At 36.8% G+C, this 19,336-nt stretch overlaps 1 protein-coding gene across 18 annotated transcripts in view; it reads left to right on the top strand.

The window, feature by feature from the left end:
- Positions 1 to 19,336, top strand: part of CPLANE1 (ciliogenesis and planar polarity effector complex subunit 1) — a 128,814-nt gene that overhangs the window by 37,498 nt on the left and 71,980 nt on the right. For 15 of the 18 annotated variants that reach the window (XR_016392627.1, XR_016392626.1, XM_089908766.1 and 12 more), the window contains 12 exons: positions 448 to 586; positions 1,780 to 1,889; positions 2,009 to 2,167; positions 2,278 to 2,386; positions 4,045 to 4,345; positions 5,701 to 6,610; positions 11,530 to 11,678; positions 12,290 to 12,456; positions 12,974 to 13,062; positions 14,022 to 14,101; positions 15,386 to 15,463; positions 16,854 to 17,046. Coding sequence is in view for 16 of the 18 variants with exons in the window: in XM_089908766.1 (XP_089764892.1) it covers positions 448 to 586; positions 1,780 to 1,889; positions 2,009 to 2,167; positions 2,278 to 2,386; positions 4,045 to 4,345; positions 5,701 to 6,610; positions 11,530 to 11,678; positions 12,290 to 12,456; positions 12,974 to 13,062; positions 14,022 to 14,101; positions 15,386 to 15,463; positions 16,854 to 17,046 (2,484 nt within the window). In the remaining 2 variants the exon portion in view is untranslated. The remainder of the gene's footprint in view (positions 1 to 447; positions 587 to 1,779; positions 1,890 to 2,008; positions 2,168 to 2,277; positions 2,387 to 4,044; positions 4,346 to 5,700; positions 6,611 to 11,529; positions 11,679 to 12,289; positions 12,457 to 12,973; positions 13,063 to 14,021; positions 14,102 to 15,385; positions 15,464 to 16,853; positions 17,047 to 19,336) is intronic. The other 3 variants (XM_022599055.3, XM_022599074.3, XM_089908767.1) reach the window with 3 other exon arrangements.

The raw sequence follows: 19,336 nt of genomic DNA, 5'->3' as shown, positions 1-19,336 counted from the left end.
TTCTGTCACTTATAGATTAGTTTTTTAAAGTTTTGTATGTAGATACACCTTTTTCTGTATTAGTTTTTAGGTAATGCACATAGGTAGAGTTAGATACTTAAGTTTATTTTCTTTACTATTCCTTTGGGGAAAGTCAGGGGAAATAGCATTAAATTCTTTTTATACAGAACTTTTTAGGCAAAACTGAGTGACAAGAGAGGTTAATTTGGCTAGAACCTTTTTTTTTTTCCTTTGAGATTTAGCCTAGTGAATTTGTTGAGTTAAATTTGTGAGCTAAGTTTCTGAAAGTACAAGTGATTTCAGGGATATTTTCTTACATAGTATGGGAACCATGCTGTGTTTTCCACTCTTTATGGTTTATCTTACCTGCCTTGTTTGTTGCTTTATAGTTTCCTTAAAAATTGACTTAAATGACTGGTAATTAACATATTCTTTCTTTACTTTCAGATTCGAATGAAAGGATCCCTTCCTTCATTGAGTCCTTTCCCTCAGTCGTTACTTAATTTCTGTAAAGGAGGTGTAGCATTCTTTCGACCTGGGACAACTGGAGACCACAAGCTTGATGAAGTGTCCATTAAAGCAATAGGTTTGTCCAAAATGAGCTGTTTGCTTATAAATTAGGCCTAAATATTAGTAATGATATATTTTACATTTGATTCGGGGAAGTTTCATGTGACAGTACTGTGCTGATAATGAAAAGACCGTATGTGTCTGTTGCCACCATGGAAATATATCTGAGGGAATTACCTGGTGGTCCAGTGGTCAAGAATCTGCGCTTCCACTGCAGGGGGCACAGGTTTGATCCCTAGTTGGGGAACTAAGATCCTGCGTGCCTTGTGGTGCGGCCAGGGAAAAAGAAAAGAAAAAGGAAATATATCTAAGATACATTAGGTGAAAAAAAAGAGATAGTTGCAAAACTGTATATACATAGTATGATTTTATGTATCTTTGTGTACCTGTATTACTTTTAATAAAAATATTGTTTTCTATTGGAAATTATATTTCTAATATTGAAAATTTTTTAACTTAAATGCCTACTTTTTTTTTTTATAAATTTATTTATTTATTTTTGGCTGTGTTGGGTCTTTGTTGCTGTGCTCGGGCCCTCTCTAGCTGTGGTGAACGGGGGCTACCCTTCATTGCAGTGCACGGGCTTCTCATTGCGGTGGCTTCTCTTGTTGTGGAGCACAGGCTTTAGGCACGCGAGGTTCAGCAGTTGTGGCACATGGGCTCAGCAGTTGTGGCTCGTGGACTCTAGAGTGCAGGCTCAGTAGTTGTGGCACATGGGCTTAGTTGCTCCGCGGCATGTGGAATCTTCCCGGATCAGAGCTCGAACCTGTGTCCCCTGCATTGGCAGGCGGATTCTTAACCACTGTGCCACCAGGAAGTCCCTTAAATGCCTATTAATAAGTGATTTTCCAAATAAATTAACAATATGGTATTAAGTAGAGCTATGTGTATTGGCTTTGAAAAATATCTACAATATACTCTAAGTTTAAAACAAGTAAACTACCAATAAATAGAGTAGCTTATTTACTCTATAAAGTGTTTTTAATATTTTCATGCGAGTATGACATGTATGAAATACTCTGGAATAATATGTGTAAAAATTCTGTAAGGATCTCCACAACTTTTATATAAAGTATTGAGTATGAGCATGTTTCTTTTGTAATCAACAGTATAAAGACATTTATTTTGGAAAAAAAATAACCAACAGTTGTTATAATATTAATGTATATACTCATACAGTCTTCTTTTATATTTCCATTCCTGATTTAGGTTGCTTCAGAGAACTTTGTGCTTTGTGTTGGATGCTGCACGTCCGTGATAAGTTATCCTATAGTTGCAGGCAATATCAGAAGGCAAGGGAAAATGTGGAGGGAAAAAAGGTATCAATTACACAAGAATAAGAAAAATAAATATTACTTGGGAAATAATTGCTTGATCGAAGAATCTAGTCTATCTGTCTAAAGTGAAAAGGAAATGATATTTTTTAATATCCATTTAGGACCTCGAAGTGAAGTTTGATTCTTGTATGGTTGAGCACTGTCTCAGTGCAGTGGAATGGGCTTGTAGAATGCTACCGTTCTCGCGGTTTTCCAATATTGAAGAACTTATTCAGGATCTAATTTTGAGCCTCATTGGAGAACTGCCACCAATCAGAGAGGTAATGTAAATGTAGGTGAAAATAAACTAAATCAGAATCAGAGACTTTAAAGAATTTTATTTATAATTAAGAATGATGCTCATAAAACCCATTTTAAAATTTTTCTGAAGGTAGCAGAAATTTTTGTGAAAGCGTTTCCCAATCCTGAGGACATAAGGGTTCCTGTAAGAGAAAAATATCACTCTCTTCAACAGAGACTCAGACACTATGTTGTGAAAGGTATTATTTGTCATTTCTTAGATATCTGATAGATAAATTGCTGAAGATTCTCATTTTGTTTTGAAAGCGTTTATTTTCTAGTGCTTATGTTTTTATGCATTTCCCTTTGGAGATAGGAGTATGAGAAGTCAGAAGCACTTCCCCATTACGGAAGCACCAATTCTGTTGCTTTGGAACCAGACAAAGCTGACTTCATGTCATGGCTCTGTCAGTTAGTAACTGTGTGACCATAGGCAAGTTGCTCCGTATCTCTGAGCCTCTTTTCCTTATTTGTAAAATGAGTATATTAATACTTCTTTATGAATATGTATTGAAAGAGGATTAAAAAAGGTAAAATATATAAAATGAATATATAATGCTTTGTATAATCAGATATTTTATTGAAAACTAGTATTCTCCTTTTATGGTTATTTATGCTCCTTATTTTATACTATGCATTCAAGATGACTTTGTGAAAATTTTTTTTTATTGTGGTAAAATATAATATAAAATTTACCATTTTTAAGTGTACAGTTCAATGGCATTAAGCACAGGCATACCTTGGAGATATTTCGGGTTTGGTTCCAGACCACCATAATAAAGTGAATAATGCAGTAATGCAAGTCATATGAATTTTTTGGTTTCCTAGTGCATATAAAAGTTATGTTTGCAGTATACTATAGTCTATTAAGTGTGCTCTAAAAAAAGGCAATGTATATACCTTAATTTAAAAAGTACTTTATTGCTAAAAAATGCTAACCATTATCTGAGTCATAATCATAAGCAAGTCATAATCTTTTTGCAGTAGTAGCATTAAAGATCACTGATCACAGGTCACCAAAACAAATCTCATAATAATGAAAAAGTTTTAAATGCTGTGAGAATTAGCAATATGTGACACAGAGACATGAAGTGAGCAAATGCTGCTGGAAAAATGGCACCAGTAGACTTGCTTGAAGGTTGCCCCAAACCTTCACAGATATTGCAATTTGTAAAAAATGCAATATCTGTGAAGTACAATGAAATGAGGTATTCATAATGTTGTAGAAATTTTTAAAGAATTCAGATTACTCTCTGTTTTAGAACTATAGTTATTTAAGTCTAGTAATATCCTATGATGTACATTATTGCATTAATGTACTTACATTGTATTTATATTTTTTCAGACTTTTTTGAAATCTCTAAAATGTCATGTTTATGTATTAATGATATTTAAAAATTTTTATGCAGGCAGTTTTGAAAAACCTCCCTTTCTATTGTTTTCTGTTACTTGAAGTCAGAAAGGTGTTTTTGTTTCTTTGGCTAAAATTATACTTATTTTCTCTTGTGTGCCACTCTATGGGAGTGAGAAGAATGTTAGTGATTCTTTCTCTAATTATCAGATTTTGAACCAGTTAAATTGCTTCTAAATTTTTTGTTTTCCAGGGCATACTTTTTTATGGAGTCACTTTTATTGTTCTTTAATGGACCTTTTCTAGCTTCTCCTGTTCTACCTTAAAAATATGGACCGTACCTTTCTAACAGATATTGAAAAAAAGCATGATCTGTAAGATTGTAGAACTAAGCCTTAGCCATCAGTTAGATTTCATGTTCCCAGGGGGGACCAGAATTGGGTCCCCTTATGTCTTGAGTTGAAACATTTTAATGAACTTTAAGGCCTTTTGTTCTTTTCTTTCTAGGTCCCCAAACTCAGGAAATGATGTCTGTTATCATGCATTCTATCCATAAAGTGAGGGTGAAAGCTCTGAAACGTGTGCAGAGAAATATAGGTTCTTTTGAGATGAATATATGGGAACCAACTGAAGAAGAAAAACCAGCTGAGGTTCTAGGTTTTGACAAGTTTTCCTTGGGAACTAGTTTGAGCAGGAGCACACTCACAGAACCAGGGAATTCTGTGGTCCACAGTGATGCAGATACAGCTGATACTTTCTCAGAAGCTTTGTTGGCTGGAGAAAAAAGTAGGATACATTTCTCTCAAAGGTACAATTGAGATCTCGTAATAGAAAGCATTCACTTCCTTTGGGATCAAAGTACTTTCAGTATTTTCATGCAACTGATTTTTATTTCCAGCAACCTCACTGATTGTATTATTACCACCCTCCATACCCACAAGAATGTTAGGAGTGTAAGATGAGACTGTTGAAAATCCATTTAAAATATTAGTGAGATACAAAATAATTTTGCCACCTGAAGGTATAAAATAAAATGAGTAGATGAAATTCTAGAGTTCACTGGACGACTTTTAGTTCTTTCAGCAATCTTAGACTTAAATAGTTCAGGATTATTTGGTTAGCTGTATTATTTTTAGAGTTTACAGGGAAGGAATTTGCAAATTCATCTTTTTTTTTCTTTTTGCACATTCATCTTTAAAGCTTGTCTGTAAATTGTTGAGAAATTCTTGCTTATCAGTTAAACCTCTGTTACTTTGATTTAAGCAGATTTTTTTCTTTATAATTCAGTATCTACAATGCAGTTCATCCTTCTCATGACTGAAAGACTATATAATCAACCATAATCTTGCTTAAGTGAAATAATATCATCTACTTCAGACATCTGCTTAAACTGTATCTGGTAGTATCATAAATGATGTGCTTGTTTCACCAAACAAATTCAGTGTTAGCACAGGAATACCTTGGAGACTGCTTATTTTGTATTCTTAATAGGAAGAGACATGGCGGCTTCAGCCCAGGTGCCTAACTGGAAGCTTTCTTTTATTGAGGGAACTAGGGATCTGTGTTCTGCCCTAAGAACCATGTTGAAAGGAAACAGATTTAAAAGTAATTATGGCTGGTAGTTAGGTGCCTGCCCAACAGGTTAATAGCAGCAGAAAGTGTTTAGAAAAATACCCAACTTTTGTGTGGTAAAGAATCCTGAGGGCAGTCCTGCTTCTTGCATGTCATACAGGGAAGCTGAAAGGGGTAGATGCAAGAGAGAAACAGAAAACTGTAAACTGTGATGTGTATTGGTGGCTTGTGATTTTTTTATTGACTTTGTATAGTATTTCTAAATTCTGACCTGTTAGAGGACCTTTTTTTTTTCCCCCAGAAAAAGTCATGTTTTTTTTAATAGTGAAATTTCTGTGAACACATTTTAATCTTTTTTAACATAAAATTTCCCTTTTGATATTCATCTGTTATATTTTTTGGACTCAGAATGTTCAGCTCGAGTGAATACTTAGAGATCTTTGCCCCTTATTTGAAAGATAGGTTATCAAGGCATCAAAAAACAAGAGGTATGCCTTAACCAGCGGAGAGAATTTTTATTGTCAATGCTAAGATCATTTTTAGTGATTAAATGATCTTAATTTTGTCTTTTTAAATTTTATTTTGCTATAGAAATGCCCCAAATCACATGGAATTAACCTTGAGTGGTGAGCCCAATGGAAAAAAGAAAATATGTAATCAGAAGGAAAACCCTAAAAGAAAAGAAGATCATGAAAAGTTGTCACAAAATGCACTTCCTGTAATAGGTGTTTGGGAATTTGAACGTGACGATGATGAATATATTAAATTCCTTGAACTCTTCTTGAGTTATGTTCTTGAAAGAGACCTACTTGGTTCCAAGGATGCTGGCATTCCATTTCTAACTAGCTTTTCTGGACATCTTAGAGAACATGAACTTAATTCTTTACTTTTTGATGTACATACAACATTAAAACGACGTCAGGGCAAAACCAAAAGCCAGAATGTATTTAGAGCTGGCTCTTGCTTTGTTGTTGCTCCTGAGTCGTATGAGTATGAAAAATCAGAAAACCAGACACTTTCAGCTTCTGTACTGGTTAATCAAGGGATCAGGCCTTTTTTAGAGAACCCTTTGAATGAAGTCAGTAAAAATGAAGGGAAGAGTGGGTTGTTTGGTTTAAAACAGAAGTCATTTTACAGAATACAAGATGACAACGCAGAGAAAACTTTAATACAGAGATGGTCAAACCATAGTTTTTGCACTCCCAAGTCTGTTGAAACTAGAAGATGTATTTTCAAAGCAATTCAACGCAATGATATTAACCCTCGAGAAGATCTTCCTCTAGCACTAAATAACACATTTGGCAGTATAAGAAGGCTGTTGGAATGGATGATAAGATGGTCTGATAGAAGACTGCTCTGTGATTTTGGTCTCACTGCGTCATCCTGTGAGTACAGTCCCGTCATTCGTGTAAAGACCTCTACAGCTGCCATTCTTACATCATTGTGGCTTTTGAAACAACCCTATTTTGCTACATATAAGGCAAAAAATGCCATTATTAAGGTAAATACTTGAATTGTTAATTACATACAAATGAGAATTCTCATTTTAGATTAAAGCTATATTTATATTTCCTTATATAATAATCACTAAGTAACAAAGCTAATGACAATGCTGATTATAACCTGTATCACCTAATTTTTTAAAGTGGTTCCTTTAATTCTTAAAAATGATAAATTAGGGTTAAAGTGCTTTCAGAGAGGCTGTGAGGTTTTGAGGTTTCACGTGTGTTTATAAAAAGGAAAAAGAGTTCTCTGGTGGTCTAGTGGTTAGGATTTGGTGCTCTCACTGCCGTGGCCCGGGTTCAATCCCTGGTCGGGAAACTGATATATCCTGCAAGCTGCGTGGCGTGGCCAAAATAAAAAAAAATTAAAAAAAAATGAGGAAGAAAAAGGAGATAATTTTAAGTGATATTACAAGTGGTATTACATTTCTGTTATTTCTTTTTAAAGTTTTAGGGTTTCGTTCAGATGAGGAAGAACTAGGCAGCTGTCCAGTTTTTATTACTGATATCTCATTGTACGTATTAGGGGATCATCTTTTCTTATACTATCTGGCAGATGAGGTTGGAGGACCAAACCTAGAAAGGCAGATGGATATCAGTAGAGAAATTAATGCTTATGGGCTATTCTTTCTTTTTTTTTTTTTGCGGTACGCGGGCCTCTCACTGTTGTGGCCTCTCCCGTTGCGGAGCACAGGCTCCGGACGCACAGGCTCAGCGGCCATGGCTCATGGGCCCAGCCGCTCCGCGGCATGTGGGATCCTCCCGGACCGGGGCACAAACCCGTGTCCCCTTCATCAGCAGACTCTCAACCACTGCACCACCAGGGAAGCCCGGGCTGTTATTTCTTTTCTCTACCCAGTGGCAAGTAAAAGGCTGCTCTTTTAACCTAACTGTTTGCAAGGCAAGTAATTTTTTCATAAATATCTTTTGATTGAGTACTTGCTGTTGTACTCCAGAAAAAGATGGAGGTGAATTTCTTGGAAAACAAATTTCTATATGGTAAAGTAGTTGGGACATGGACTTTTTTTTTAATATTTGGAGAATTCTAATAGTACCTAAATTTGTTCTTTTTTTTTTCAGTTTTATTGAGGTATAATTCAAATTTGCTTTTGTTTCCTTTGCTTTTGGTGTCAAATCTAAAAAACCATCATCAAGGAGCTTTAATTGCCTGTCTTTTCTTCTAGGAGCTTTATAGTTTCAGGTCTTACTTTCAAGTCTTTAATCCATTTTGAGTTAATTTTTGTGTTGGCTTCTATGTTGGCTGCATAAATATTAATTGATGTTATATATTCTTGATGAATTGGCCCCTTTATCATTATATAATGAGCTTCTTTGTTGTTATAGTCTTTGGCTTAAAGTTCGTTTTGTCTAAATATAGCTACCCCTGTTTTCCTTTGGTTTCTGCTTGCATGGAATACTTTTCCATCTCTTCACTTTCAGTATGCGTGTGTCTTTAAAGCTGAAGCGAGTCTCTTGTAGGCAGTATACAGTTGGGTCTTTTTTTTAATCCGTTCAACTACTCCATGTCTTCTGATTGGAGAATTTAGTCCATTTACCTTTAAATCAATTATAGATGTGTATGGATATGTATGGGCTTAATACTGCCATTTTGTTAATTGTTTTCTGGTTGTTTTGTATTTCCTTTGTTCTTCCTCTCTTGCTGTTTTTTGTTTGTTTGTTTTTGGCCATGCCGCATGGCTTACAGGATCTCAGTTTCTTTCCCAACCAAAGATTGAACCCAGGCCACAGCAGTGACAATGCAAATCCTAACCACTAGGCCACCAGGGAACTCCCTCTTCCTCTTTTGCTCTATTCTTTGAGATTTGAATATTTTCTGTAGAGGTATGCTTGGATTCCTTTTAAAAAATCTTTTGTGGGTTTTTTGTTTGCTTGTTTACTATAGGCTTTTGCTTTGTGGTTACCATGAGGCTTATACTGAAACAAGTTATATTTGTAATAGTCTGTTTTAAGCTGATAACTTCGAATGCATACAAAAGCTCTGCATATTTATTACACTACCCCTCTCCCTGCATTTTATATTTTTGATGTAACAATTTATATCTTTTTACATTGTGTATCCATTAATAAATTATTGTAGTTATAGTTATCTTTAATACTTTTGTGATTTATTCTTCATAGTAGAGTTATGAGTGTTTAACCCACCACCATTACAACACTAGAATATTCTGAATTTAACTATATATTTACCTTTACCAATGAGTTTTATACTTTCGTATTTTTTTTGCTACTAATTAGCATCTATTTGTTTCAGCTTGAAGAACTCTTTTTAACTTTTCTTGTAAGGCTGGTTTAGTGGTCATGAACTCCTTCAGCTTTTGCTTGTCTGGAAAACTATCTTTCCTTCAATTCTGAAGGACAACTTTGCTGGGTAGAGTATTCTTGGTTGGCAGTTTTTTTCTTTCAGCACTTTTAATATATCATGCCATTCCCTTCTGGACTACAGAATTTCTGCTGAAAAATCTACTGATAACATTATAGGGGTTCCTCTGTATGTAACAAATTGTTTTTCTTTTGCTGCTTTTAAGATTCTCTCCTTGTTTTTAACTCTTGTCTCTTGGTGTAGGTCTCTTTGGATTTATGTTATTTTTGAACTCTCTGGGCTTTCTGGATCTGATGTCTGTTTATTTCCCCAGGTTGGAGTAGTTTTCAGCCATTATTTCTTTGAATAAGCTTTTTGCCCCTTTCTCTCTTTCTGGAACCTCTGTAATGCATATATTGGTCTCTTAAGTTATCTGCACTCTTTTATTCTTCTTCCTTCTTGCTTCTTTGATTCCACTGCCCTATTTTTGAGTTCTCTGGTCCTTTTTTCTGCTTGATTTAGTCTGTTACTGAATCCCTTCAGTGACTTTTTCAGTTCAGCTATTGTGTTCTTCAGTTCTAATTTACGTTTTGTACTTTTTTTGTATTTTCTGTCTCTTCCTTGAAAGTGTCACTTTGTTCATGCATTGTTGGCCTCATCTCAGTGATTGTTATTTTAGATCTCTATCAGGTAAATCACTTATCTCTTTCATTAAGATCTGTTTCTGGAGATTTATCTTATTCATTTGTTTGGAACATATTCCTCTGTTTCTTTATTTTCTTTGAGCCTCTTTGTTGGTTTCTGAGCATTAGATAAAATAGCCACATCGCCCAGTCTGAACAGAGTGGTCTTATGTAGGAGATGAACCTCATCAGTTAGCCTGGCTTGAGCTTTTGGTTGTCTCTGAAACCTTTGTGATTATCTAAGCCTCCTTTGTTCTTCGTGATTCCTAGTAATTGAGGTTATGCGAAGACCTGTCAGTGTCCCAGAGGGGTAGATCACATTTAGCACCAGATGCAGGCTGATTGGAAGCCAGACCCTCCGACAGCATGTGGCAAAGTATGTAGTTAAGCCCTTCTTGGGGAGTAACCGGGAGATGGGTATTTTTGCCTGCTCCCTGTGGTCTGGGCCCATGTGTATAGCCATTGTGGGTATTCCTGCACCCATTAAGAACTGCTTCTTTGTTTGCTACAGTCCTGTAGGACTTGTGAATACAAGCCGTACTGGCTATCAGAGGCAGGTGGTCCAGGGACCTCCCCCTCAGTCAGCAGCTGCAAAAACTGGGGCAACATATGCGCGTACTGGCTCCTTCTAGGGAGATACTGGTGACTTGGAGCAGGCTAGATAGAGAAGATAGAGGAGGTGTCCTTTGGCTTCCCTGGTGTCTGGGGAGGGCTGGAGCCAGGCACGGGATCCCCAGGCAGCAGCTTACAAAGTATGCAGATGGACTTATTCCAGGGGAAGACTGAGAGATGGCTGTTTTTGCCTGCCCCTCTGTGCTAAGCCCTGTGGGGATAGCTGCAGTGGAGTGCTCACACACTTGTTAATAACTGCATCTTTGTTTGCTATAGTCTTGTGGGTTTCATGGATACAAGATTCTTTGGCTCTCAGAGCTAGGTGTTTTGGGGGCCTGATTCTCAAGTAGGAGTCTTAAAAGTCTGGGCACTAAATGTAGGGTCGAAACCCTTTGCTTTTTAGAAGCTGGAAGTTAGAAGTTCCCTCCTGCTTGTAGGGCGCTGTTCCAGGGTTGGGGTTTATGGTCAGATTGTGTTTCAGCCTTAACTGCCTGTTTCAACATGTGTTTTCTTATTCCCCTGATGTATAGGAGTCACTCAGTGAGTTTCTGGATTTCTTTCAGTGGTAATTTTCTGTGTGTAGTTGTACGTTCAGTGTGTCTGTGAGAGGAGGAGAATTCAGGAGCCTCCTGTGTTGCCATCTTGGTCAACACCCCTCCACACTTTTTAATTCTTCATTTGTTCTATTTTGAATTGCCTTCATTTTAAACTAGTTTATTCTGGATTGAAGAAATTTTGTTGTTTTATGTTTTCTTTTTGTGTTTTTTTTTTCCTTTTTTTGAGATCAGTTTCTGTTATTGTAAGGTAGTCTAGAAGATACTGTGATATTTGTTGTCATGGAAATTTTTAAGTGTTTCTAGGTGATACATACCTAAATTTCTAAGTAAAACAAAAGAGATACATCCCTTGTATTTTTAGCTGCATATATTTTTGCCCACTATGTCATTTTGAAATAATTACTAAATGTCTTTATAACTGTAAAGAGAGTGAAATGAAAGCAACTTTACATTTTTATTGCTATTGTTCTGTGGCCTGAAAACACTGGTGATATACCTTTCAAGTTTGTAAGGCTGATTTCTTTTGAATACTCTTTAGGTAGTCAAGCTTATTTTTTCTAGGTGGAATAAAGATAGTCATTGCTTCATCATCAAATATTGAGTATTAGAAATGCAGTAAATACTTGGTAAATGAATAAGAGACTTAATCAGGAGAAGTTCTGTAGAAAGTATTAATAATCTAAAAATGTAATGAAAAGTAAGGGATTCAGTAATGAATATTAAGTACTATAAATGGTTTGTTTTAGGTGCTAGAGAATAATTACCCTGAGCCTCAGAATGGACCCAATATAGAGAGTGATTATAAAACAGATGCTGGTTGTTCTGTTGCAGTATCCACTCAAGGTGGGAGTGAGGAAAGAAATGATCAGAATGAATCTTGTCAAAGTATCTTAAAGTAAGTTGCTGATTATACCTTCCTTTTCAAGTACCTCGTTTGATGGTGTTTGGGCTTAAAGGAGAATTGAACCCTTGAAGGTTAAAGAAATGAGCATTTCTTTGAACTAGAGAAGTAGTAAGCAAGTGCTTTCTGAAGTACTTTAACAATTCATTACAAATTTTGTTTCTTTACGTGTTGGTCTAGCTTATATCTTGTAAGAGAGGAGCTAATTCATCCCAAGAGATCCCTTTATTATGTTCATTGATTTCCTGTGTCAGAGGAAGTTGAACTAATCATCTCATCCATTTTTACATATTAAGTAATACTACAAGTAATGTATCTTTGAATACTAAAGCTGAAGCCTTGGTAGCAGGAAGATTCCTTTGTGAGAATGGCAAATTTAGAAAAGTCGAAATTATTCTGATCCTTTGAATAAATAAAAACGGGACATTCAATTACTTATTGAACAACCTTTTGTTAAGCTTCTGGTATTTGCCATACATGGTTAAAAAACAAACTTTATAAATACGAAAGCTTAGTTTGTTCTTTCTCAATAAACTGAATCAATTGAAAGCAAGCTCTTTGTTCCCAAGAATGAGTTATAATTTTAGCTGCTTAATTTTTGTCAGTAGCATGCCAACTGAAGTAAAAAATCCCGAAATAAAAGGAACCGATGATGAAATTATTTCTGTCACTGATGATACTGAAAAAGTATTTGTAGATACTGAGGAGGATCTTTTAGAAGTAGAAACTTTTGCACAGGAGGAAATGGATATATACCCATCAGACTATGAAGGTCAGTTCATTTAGCTAATCTTTTTGTTTGACCTTACTAATTTGATATTGTTGAATGATTATCTGAGATAACTTAGTCTTACATCTAAATTGGCATGTTTATAATAGCCTAAAGCCAAGTATTTAAAGAGTAGTTAATATTTATGAAACGTTAAGCATATTAACTTATAACCTGACTATACAATTTTGAGGCCTTTTGCCTTGCTGTGTAATTATTATGGGTCTCCTCATTGCTGTGAACCAATTCTATGAACCTTTCCTTGGCAGTCTTCTTTAAAACAGAAACTCTCAGAGCTTTATATGGAGTTATACACACTGATATGAGGCCTCTCAAGGCTCACCTGTGATTCACTTGATGAAGAGGGGTTGTCTCTAGGTGTTTAAAGATATTTTTGTAAGGAGGATAGAAAATGTTTCTGCTATTATATTTGTTTCCTATAATATTTCTGAACATTCTAAAAAGAAAATTGATTATTTTTCAAAAGGTCAGTTTTCTCTTCCTTCTTGTTTCCGTGTAGAGGATGCCAAAGAATCTGTTGGAATTGTTAAAAGTCCCAGTATTGCGTCTTACATGCAGATGCAGACCTTACCGCAGCATTTAGAAGAAGTAAGTCTATAAGTAGTGGATAAAGTTACTTAAATTATGCTATGGTAACACTATAGTGTTTTATTCAATATATCCAACCAAGGCTATTCTCTCTTAAAAGTGTACTGTGGATTGTAGAGTGTAGCCATGCAGCATTTTTCTTCCACTGAAATTCTATAATTAGTTAGATGTCTAATAATTTCAGGCAATGAAATGTTAATTTCATAAACTGCTATAGTAAGTTAATTTAATCAAGAGTGATGCAAGTGTTCCATATTCAGAATGTATAATTCAGCAGTAGTGTGCAGTTTTTACACATACATGCACTTTTATGTATTATTTCTTTTCTCAAAACCCTATACTCTGGATTTCCAGGTAGAACACAGACATCTTTAATTATTGAAACAATTCCTTTAAGAAGGATGGTTTTTTTTTTTTCTGATATTCTAGTTGTTTTCACAGCGTACAGTTGGCCCTTGAACAACATGGCAGTTAGGGGCTTTGACCCCCATGCAGTCAAAAATCCTCATCCATTCATCCCTTAGTATTCACGGAGGATTGGTTCCAGGACCTGGCGCGGATTCAACCAACCCCAGATGGTGTAGTGTATTTACTGAAAAAATCTGCATATAAGTGCACCCCCTTAGTTCAGACCAGTGTTGTTCAAAGGTCAGTTGTACTTACTTATGTAGTGATGTGTGTGTAATTTAATTTACAAATACATTGTAAATGATTTCTAGTGACATCATTTGTCTTTGTAGTTTAATATGCTCAGTGGCTCAGGGTGATGGGCCAAAGGCATCACAGTATAAAGGTCTAGTCAGAGCAGGACTGGGAGTACATTTTAATGTTTGGTTTCACACTTGCTTTTAGACTGTTTTTATTCCAGGCGAATGGCTAATGTGAAACTCAAGATACCTAAGACAGTAATACCTGTTTGTTTCACCTATTTTCTTTTTGGGTACTATTAATTTTAACAGCATTCCACAGGAGAGGTTCAGTGTCCAAGGGAAGAACTGTTAGAGACATGTATGGAGGAAAAATCAACTGAACAGAAAGGGTAAGGGGGAAAAAGTATGGAAAGCTTTCAAAGCTCATCTGGGATTCACTTGATGAAGAGGGTTTTTTGTTTTCCTCATCATTGACAATATATATTTTATGGTGATACTGTGTTCCTAGTGAAATTGTAACCTCAATTTAATAGTAATGGTAGTGATGATTTTTAGTAAATTCTATACTTCTAAATCTTGGTAGAGTGAAATAAATAATGATGTCTAAAATGCTTTTTGTTCTCCTGTCACTATCAACCTTAAAGTAAAATATAGCTATGAATATACCAGAGTTATTCAGCTGCTAATTAGGGTACTCCCTTTCCATACTAATTCCACTTTTCATGGGTCAGGTAAAGAATCATTATGAGTCATATATGTATAATCTTTCAGTGTTATGGTATGATTACTGCACACTGTCCATAGGGCTTTGATGGACACATACTCTGCTTGCTAGCTTATTATTATTATTTTTTGTGTGTGTGGTACGCAGGCCTCTCACTGCTGTGGCCTCTCCTGTTGCGGAGCACAGGCTCCGGACGCGCAGGCTCAGCGGCCATGGCTCACGGGCCCAGCCGCTCTGCGGCATGTGGGATCTTCCCGGACTGGGGCACAAACCCGTGTCCCCTGCATCGTCAGGCGGACTCTCAACCACTGTGCCACCAGGGAAGCCCGCTAGCTTATTATTGCTTCAAGGATAGCTGCAGGCAGTTTTCATTTGTTGCAGTTTGGGCATGATTTCTTAATTTTTAGAATTTTTGATGTTTTAGAATTTTAGAATTACCTCAGATAAGAGAGGCAACATAATTAGATTTTCTTTCTCTTCTTTTTTGTTGGGGTCTTCTGTGGATAATTAACAAAAAAATATGTTTAATGTCCTGTGCCTTTACAAGTAATATAGATATTTCTATTAATAAAAAACTAGTCATTACAGTTTCAGATGTGATAATGGTCTCTGTAGTGTTCCTGAGCAAAGTGTCTGCTTCTTCCTAGGTAAAATTTGAGGTCCCAGCTAACTTCATTTCCGCTCATTTTAGATTATATTATTTCTGTTGCCAAGCATTTAATAGTGTTCAAGTCGTATATTAAAGCCATCCAGACATACTCTTTGCTTTTGTTTGAATCTGTTACTATTGCTATAGAGACAGATGTAAATAGATTGTAATTATGAGCTAAGCATTACAGAAGATTAGAGGATGTTTAGACTCTTAGATTGTGGAGCATTAGATCACCTGGACCTTAGGTAATGCGAAGAATATCTTGCTTCCTAATTGATTATTAATCTTTAATTATAGTATGATCGAAGGCTTTATAGATCCAGAACACATCACTCCTCATTCATTTGGTGTAGATACAAGTTCAGAAGTTTCTAGGTGAGAATTTTTGCATACTGTACCATATTGATATAATTACAAATAGATAAGAGAATGAAATGATGCCTACTATACCATTTTGAAATAATTACTAACATCTTGACCAAAAACTAAGAGAGTAAAAGATTTTCCTCTAACAGTTGTGTTTTAAAGACATGCAGGAACTATTTTAGAACAAGTCTTTTCTGGAAAAAAGAAGTAGTGGATATATTATTGAAAGATGTAGTTCTTGCTCATTTTCAGCCTCTAGCAGATCTCTAATAGCATATGAAATGCTTCTAATTCTCTCATAGAAAAGAGTCATCCAGTTGCCTTCTGTATTTATTTTACAGAAGTTGAACAGTGTGTTTAGTGTTTACAAATCGTGTTGAAATAGGAGAATGATATAGCACAAATTTGCTTTAAAAAAATTCTCCAGTAGTAGAATTTATCTCCTTGTTATTTGTTGAAAGCAAAGGCCAATAAAGTTGTCTTAAAATAGGCAAGTCAGTTGTAACGCCTGTTTTTTATGGATTTCCCAAATATAGTTTTGTTATTAAGGTTGTGAGATGCTTGACAAAAGGCAAATGTTGTTGCTGAAAGGGAATGAATGTAAATCCAAATAAATATAAACACAGTTTAATGTGTTATTTTCTTTATAGAGACAGTGATCAGTTTATTTCGACATGATAGTGCCTGTTCCCTAATTTAGGTTATAAAATTGATTTGCTTGTACAACATTGAGTCCCTTCTATGTTTTAAGGAATCATCCCCAAACAATCATTTTATAAAACAAAACTTACTTTGATTTTTAACTTTTATTTCTAAATAAGCATTTTTGTCAGGGTTTAATTATTAATATCAACTCTCTGTTTGGAAATGAAATGTTCACAATACTGTTATTTCACATTTAATGAAGAATGACAGGAGTTTGCTCTATCCATGTTAGAATTAAACATTTTTTTAACCCATACTTTCCACAATTTTCTTAAATCCATTCTGGGTCATTAAATTTAGTCCAAGAAATATATTCCTAAGCCAAATTACATACTCTGTACACCTAATCAGAATGATTGCACAGGTCTCAAACTCAGCTGCCTGTAGGGACCAGGCAAGTAAAATGAACGTGAGAACTGTCCTGGGTTGTAACACCATAGGGAGGGGACCATGGCTGACTAGACATTACATGTCCCTTAATTACAGCATTTGGATGAATAACTGTGCTGATGACAAATGTGTCTGGGGGCTGAGGGATAAAGTGAGATCGGCTTTAGAGTTTAAATTTCCTGAAAACCTCCAGAAAGCTTTTAAAGTAGAATTAAAAAGTAGGATCAAAATACTCAGCTCATAGACATCTAATTTGTTTCTTTCTTGATTAATGTGTGTTTTTTATTTATATGCTTCCACATAGTGCACGGATCTCTGCATGTAAAGATAAATCTTCCTCAGCTCCGCCTTTGGTATCAAATAGAGTCACTGTTGCTTCACAAACACCTGGGCCAACAGCTCAGCCAGCCCAGAGAAACGAACCCAGGGCTCAGTTATCACATTATTCCGATTCTGTTAGGGAAATGCTCCAAGATGAAATGTTTAAATTAGTTCAGGTAAGCACATCTTCATATAAACAAGTAAGTCTACACATGATATATATGTAAGGTTTTAAAATGTGAACAAACTTCCAGAGACAGACGAGTTAAAGTTAAATTGCAGGGCTTTTCTGCTTTGGGCACTCTTGCTTTGTTATTCAGAAGTCCTAACTCTAGGGACGAGAGTCTAGGCTGAGTTCCCTACTTCCCATGGCGACTTTTTTTTACTGAGCTCTTGGGGAGGCAGAGCTGCTCACAAAAGTGAGGTGGGGGATAATCAAACCAGACCAGCGGCCCCTGCTCAAAGGTGCGCAAAGTTTATTTTCTAACACAGCCTGTCACATCACATTTATCATCTCCAAACCAAATGTTGGCTTGGTTTGAAATTGTCAGCTGCATTTTAAGGTATTGTTCACTTTGCCTTCCATCATCTTTTTCTCACCTGGTTATCCTTTCCTCTGTCTACTAACAATTTTTAAATATTTCCCTTTTCTGTTTTATTCCTTAAACATTAATTTCCCTCAGATCTTATCTTCTCTTCATGTGTTCTACATTCACTTTCATATCCTTTTTGTTTTTAATCATACAATTTTCTTTTTTATTTATTTATTTTATTTTGCGCTGCATTGGGTCTTAGTTGCTGTGCGTGGGTTTTCTCTCATTGTGGCGAGCAGGGGCTACTCTTCGTTGTAGTGCATGGGCTTCTCATTGCAGTGGCTTCTCTTGTTGCGGAGCATGGGCTCTAGGCACACGGGCTTCAGTAGCTGTGGCACGCGGGCTCAGTGGTTGTGGCTGGTGGGCTCTAGAGCGCAGGCTCAGTGGTTGTGGCTCACGGGCTTAGTTGCTCTGCAGCATGTGGCATCTTCATGGACCAGGGTGTGAACCCATGTCCCCTGCACTGGCAGGCAGATTCTTAACCACTGCGCCACCCTGGAAGCCCTCATATCCTTTTATGTGATGCAGTATACCATTTTTTTTTTTGCGTTACACGGGCCTCTCACTGTTGTGGCCTCCCCATTGCGGAGCACAGGCTTCTGACGTGCAGGCTCAGCGGCTATGGCTCACGGACCCAGCCGCTCCACGGCATGTGGGATCTTCCCGGACCGGGGCACGAACCCGTGTCCCCTGCATCGGCAGGGGGACTCTCAACCACTGCGCCACCAGGGAAGCCCCAGTATACCATTTTTATATGGATAATTCTGGGCACTAATTTTGTGAGTTTTTCAAATATGTGTACAGATTTTTATAAATGCGACTCTTTTGTAATTAACTCATGTACAGCCTCATCCTGTATAGTTTAACAGTGAATGCGCCTGTGTGGTGCCTGGGCCCACAGCCAGGCTTGTGTGGCGTTCCCATGACTTCGTGACTGATTGGTGTCTTCCCATGTGGACTGTGGCCTGGCCAGAGACCCTCACACATCCCACGGTGGGGCAGCCAGGACTGTTCCCATCCTCCTAGCATGCCCATACCCCTCCTCATGCCCTGCCCACACCCCTCCTCCAGTAGAGACCTATGCCCTCCGTGACAGCTCCCCATGTGCTGTTGCTGGGATGTTTATACTAAAAAAAAAAATCTTTGAACTATGGGTCCTGATGGAAATACTTTTTCAGCATGTCGCACTGTGCCATGGAACTTTTTGAAACTGATTTTATTCTTATTCTTCTGAGTCTCTTCTTTCCCTTTTCTATTTACTAGCATGACCTATTTTACCTGCTTAAAGTTTTAGAAGCATTTGTCAAACTTGTTTTTTGGATTACCTAGGGACTTTGCTGGTCACTGCCCTGTATATTTAACAAATTCTCCAGATAATTCTGGAGAAGATTAAGAATCACTGTCTTAGAGAGTCATCTTTACCTTCTTTCACTATGCATATCCAGTGTTTTACTATGCCCTCTTGACTCTTTTGCCCACATTGTATGTCAGTACAGTTACTTGCTATTTCTACAGCGGTAGCCAACCGTAGGTTCTTAGAACTTCATACTTCCATTGTCTCATATATGCATTTCTGAGACATTTTTCCCCAGATATTGTTTTAATACTCTTATTTTCCTGCTTTAAAATCTTCAGTAAGTTTCAGGCACAAATTTGTATACTATATGATATCAGTCATGTTTTAAAAATACAAAGAATGGAACTTCCCTGGTGGTGCAGTGGTTAGGAATCTGCCTGCCAACGCAGGGGACATGGGTTCGAGCCCTGATCTGGGAAGATCCCGCATGCTGCAGAGCAACTAAGCCCATGCGCCACAACTACTGAGCCTGTGCTCTAGAGCCCGTGAGCCACAACTGCTGAGCCCACGTGCCAC

The sequence above is a fragment of the Delphinapterus leucas genome, chromosome 3, assembly GCF_059928025.1.
Source record: "Delphinapterus leucas isolate spDelLeu-1000000601 "Yukka" chromosome 3, BTC_Dleu_Yukka2, whole genome shotgun sequence".
Classification (NCBI taxonomy): domain Eukaryota; kingdom Metazoa; phylum Chordata; class Mammalia; order Artiodactyla; family Monodontidae; genus Delphinapterus; species Delphinapterus leucas.
Note: the sequence above shows the minus strand (reverse complement) of the source record. Positions and strands in the feature narration are given on the sequence as shown.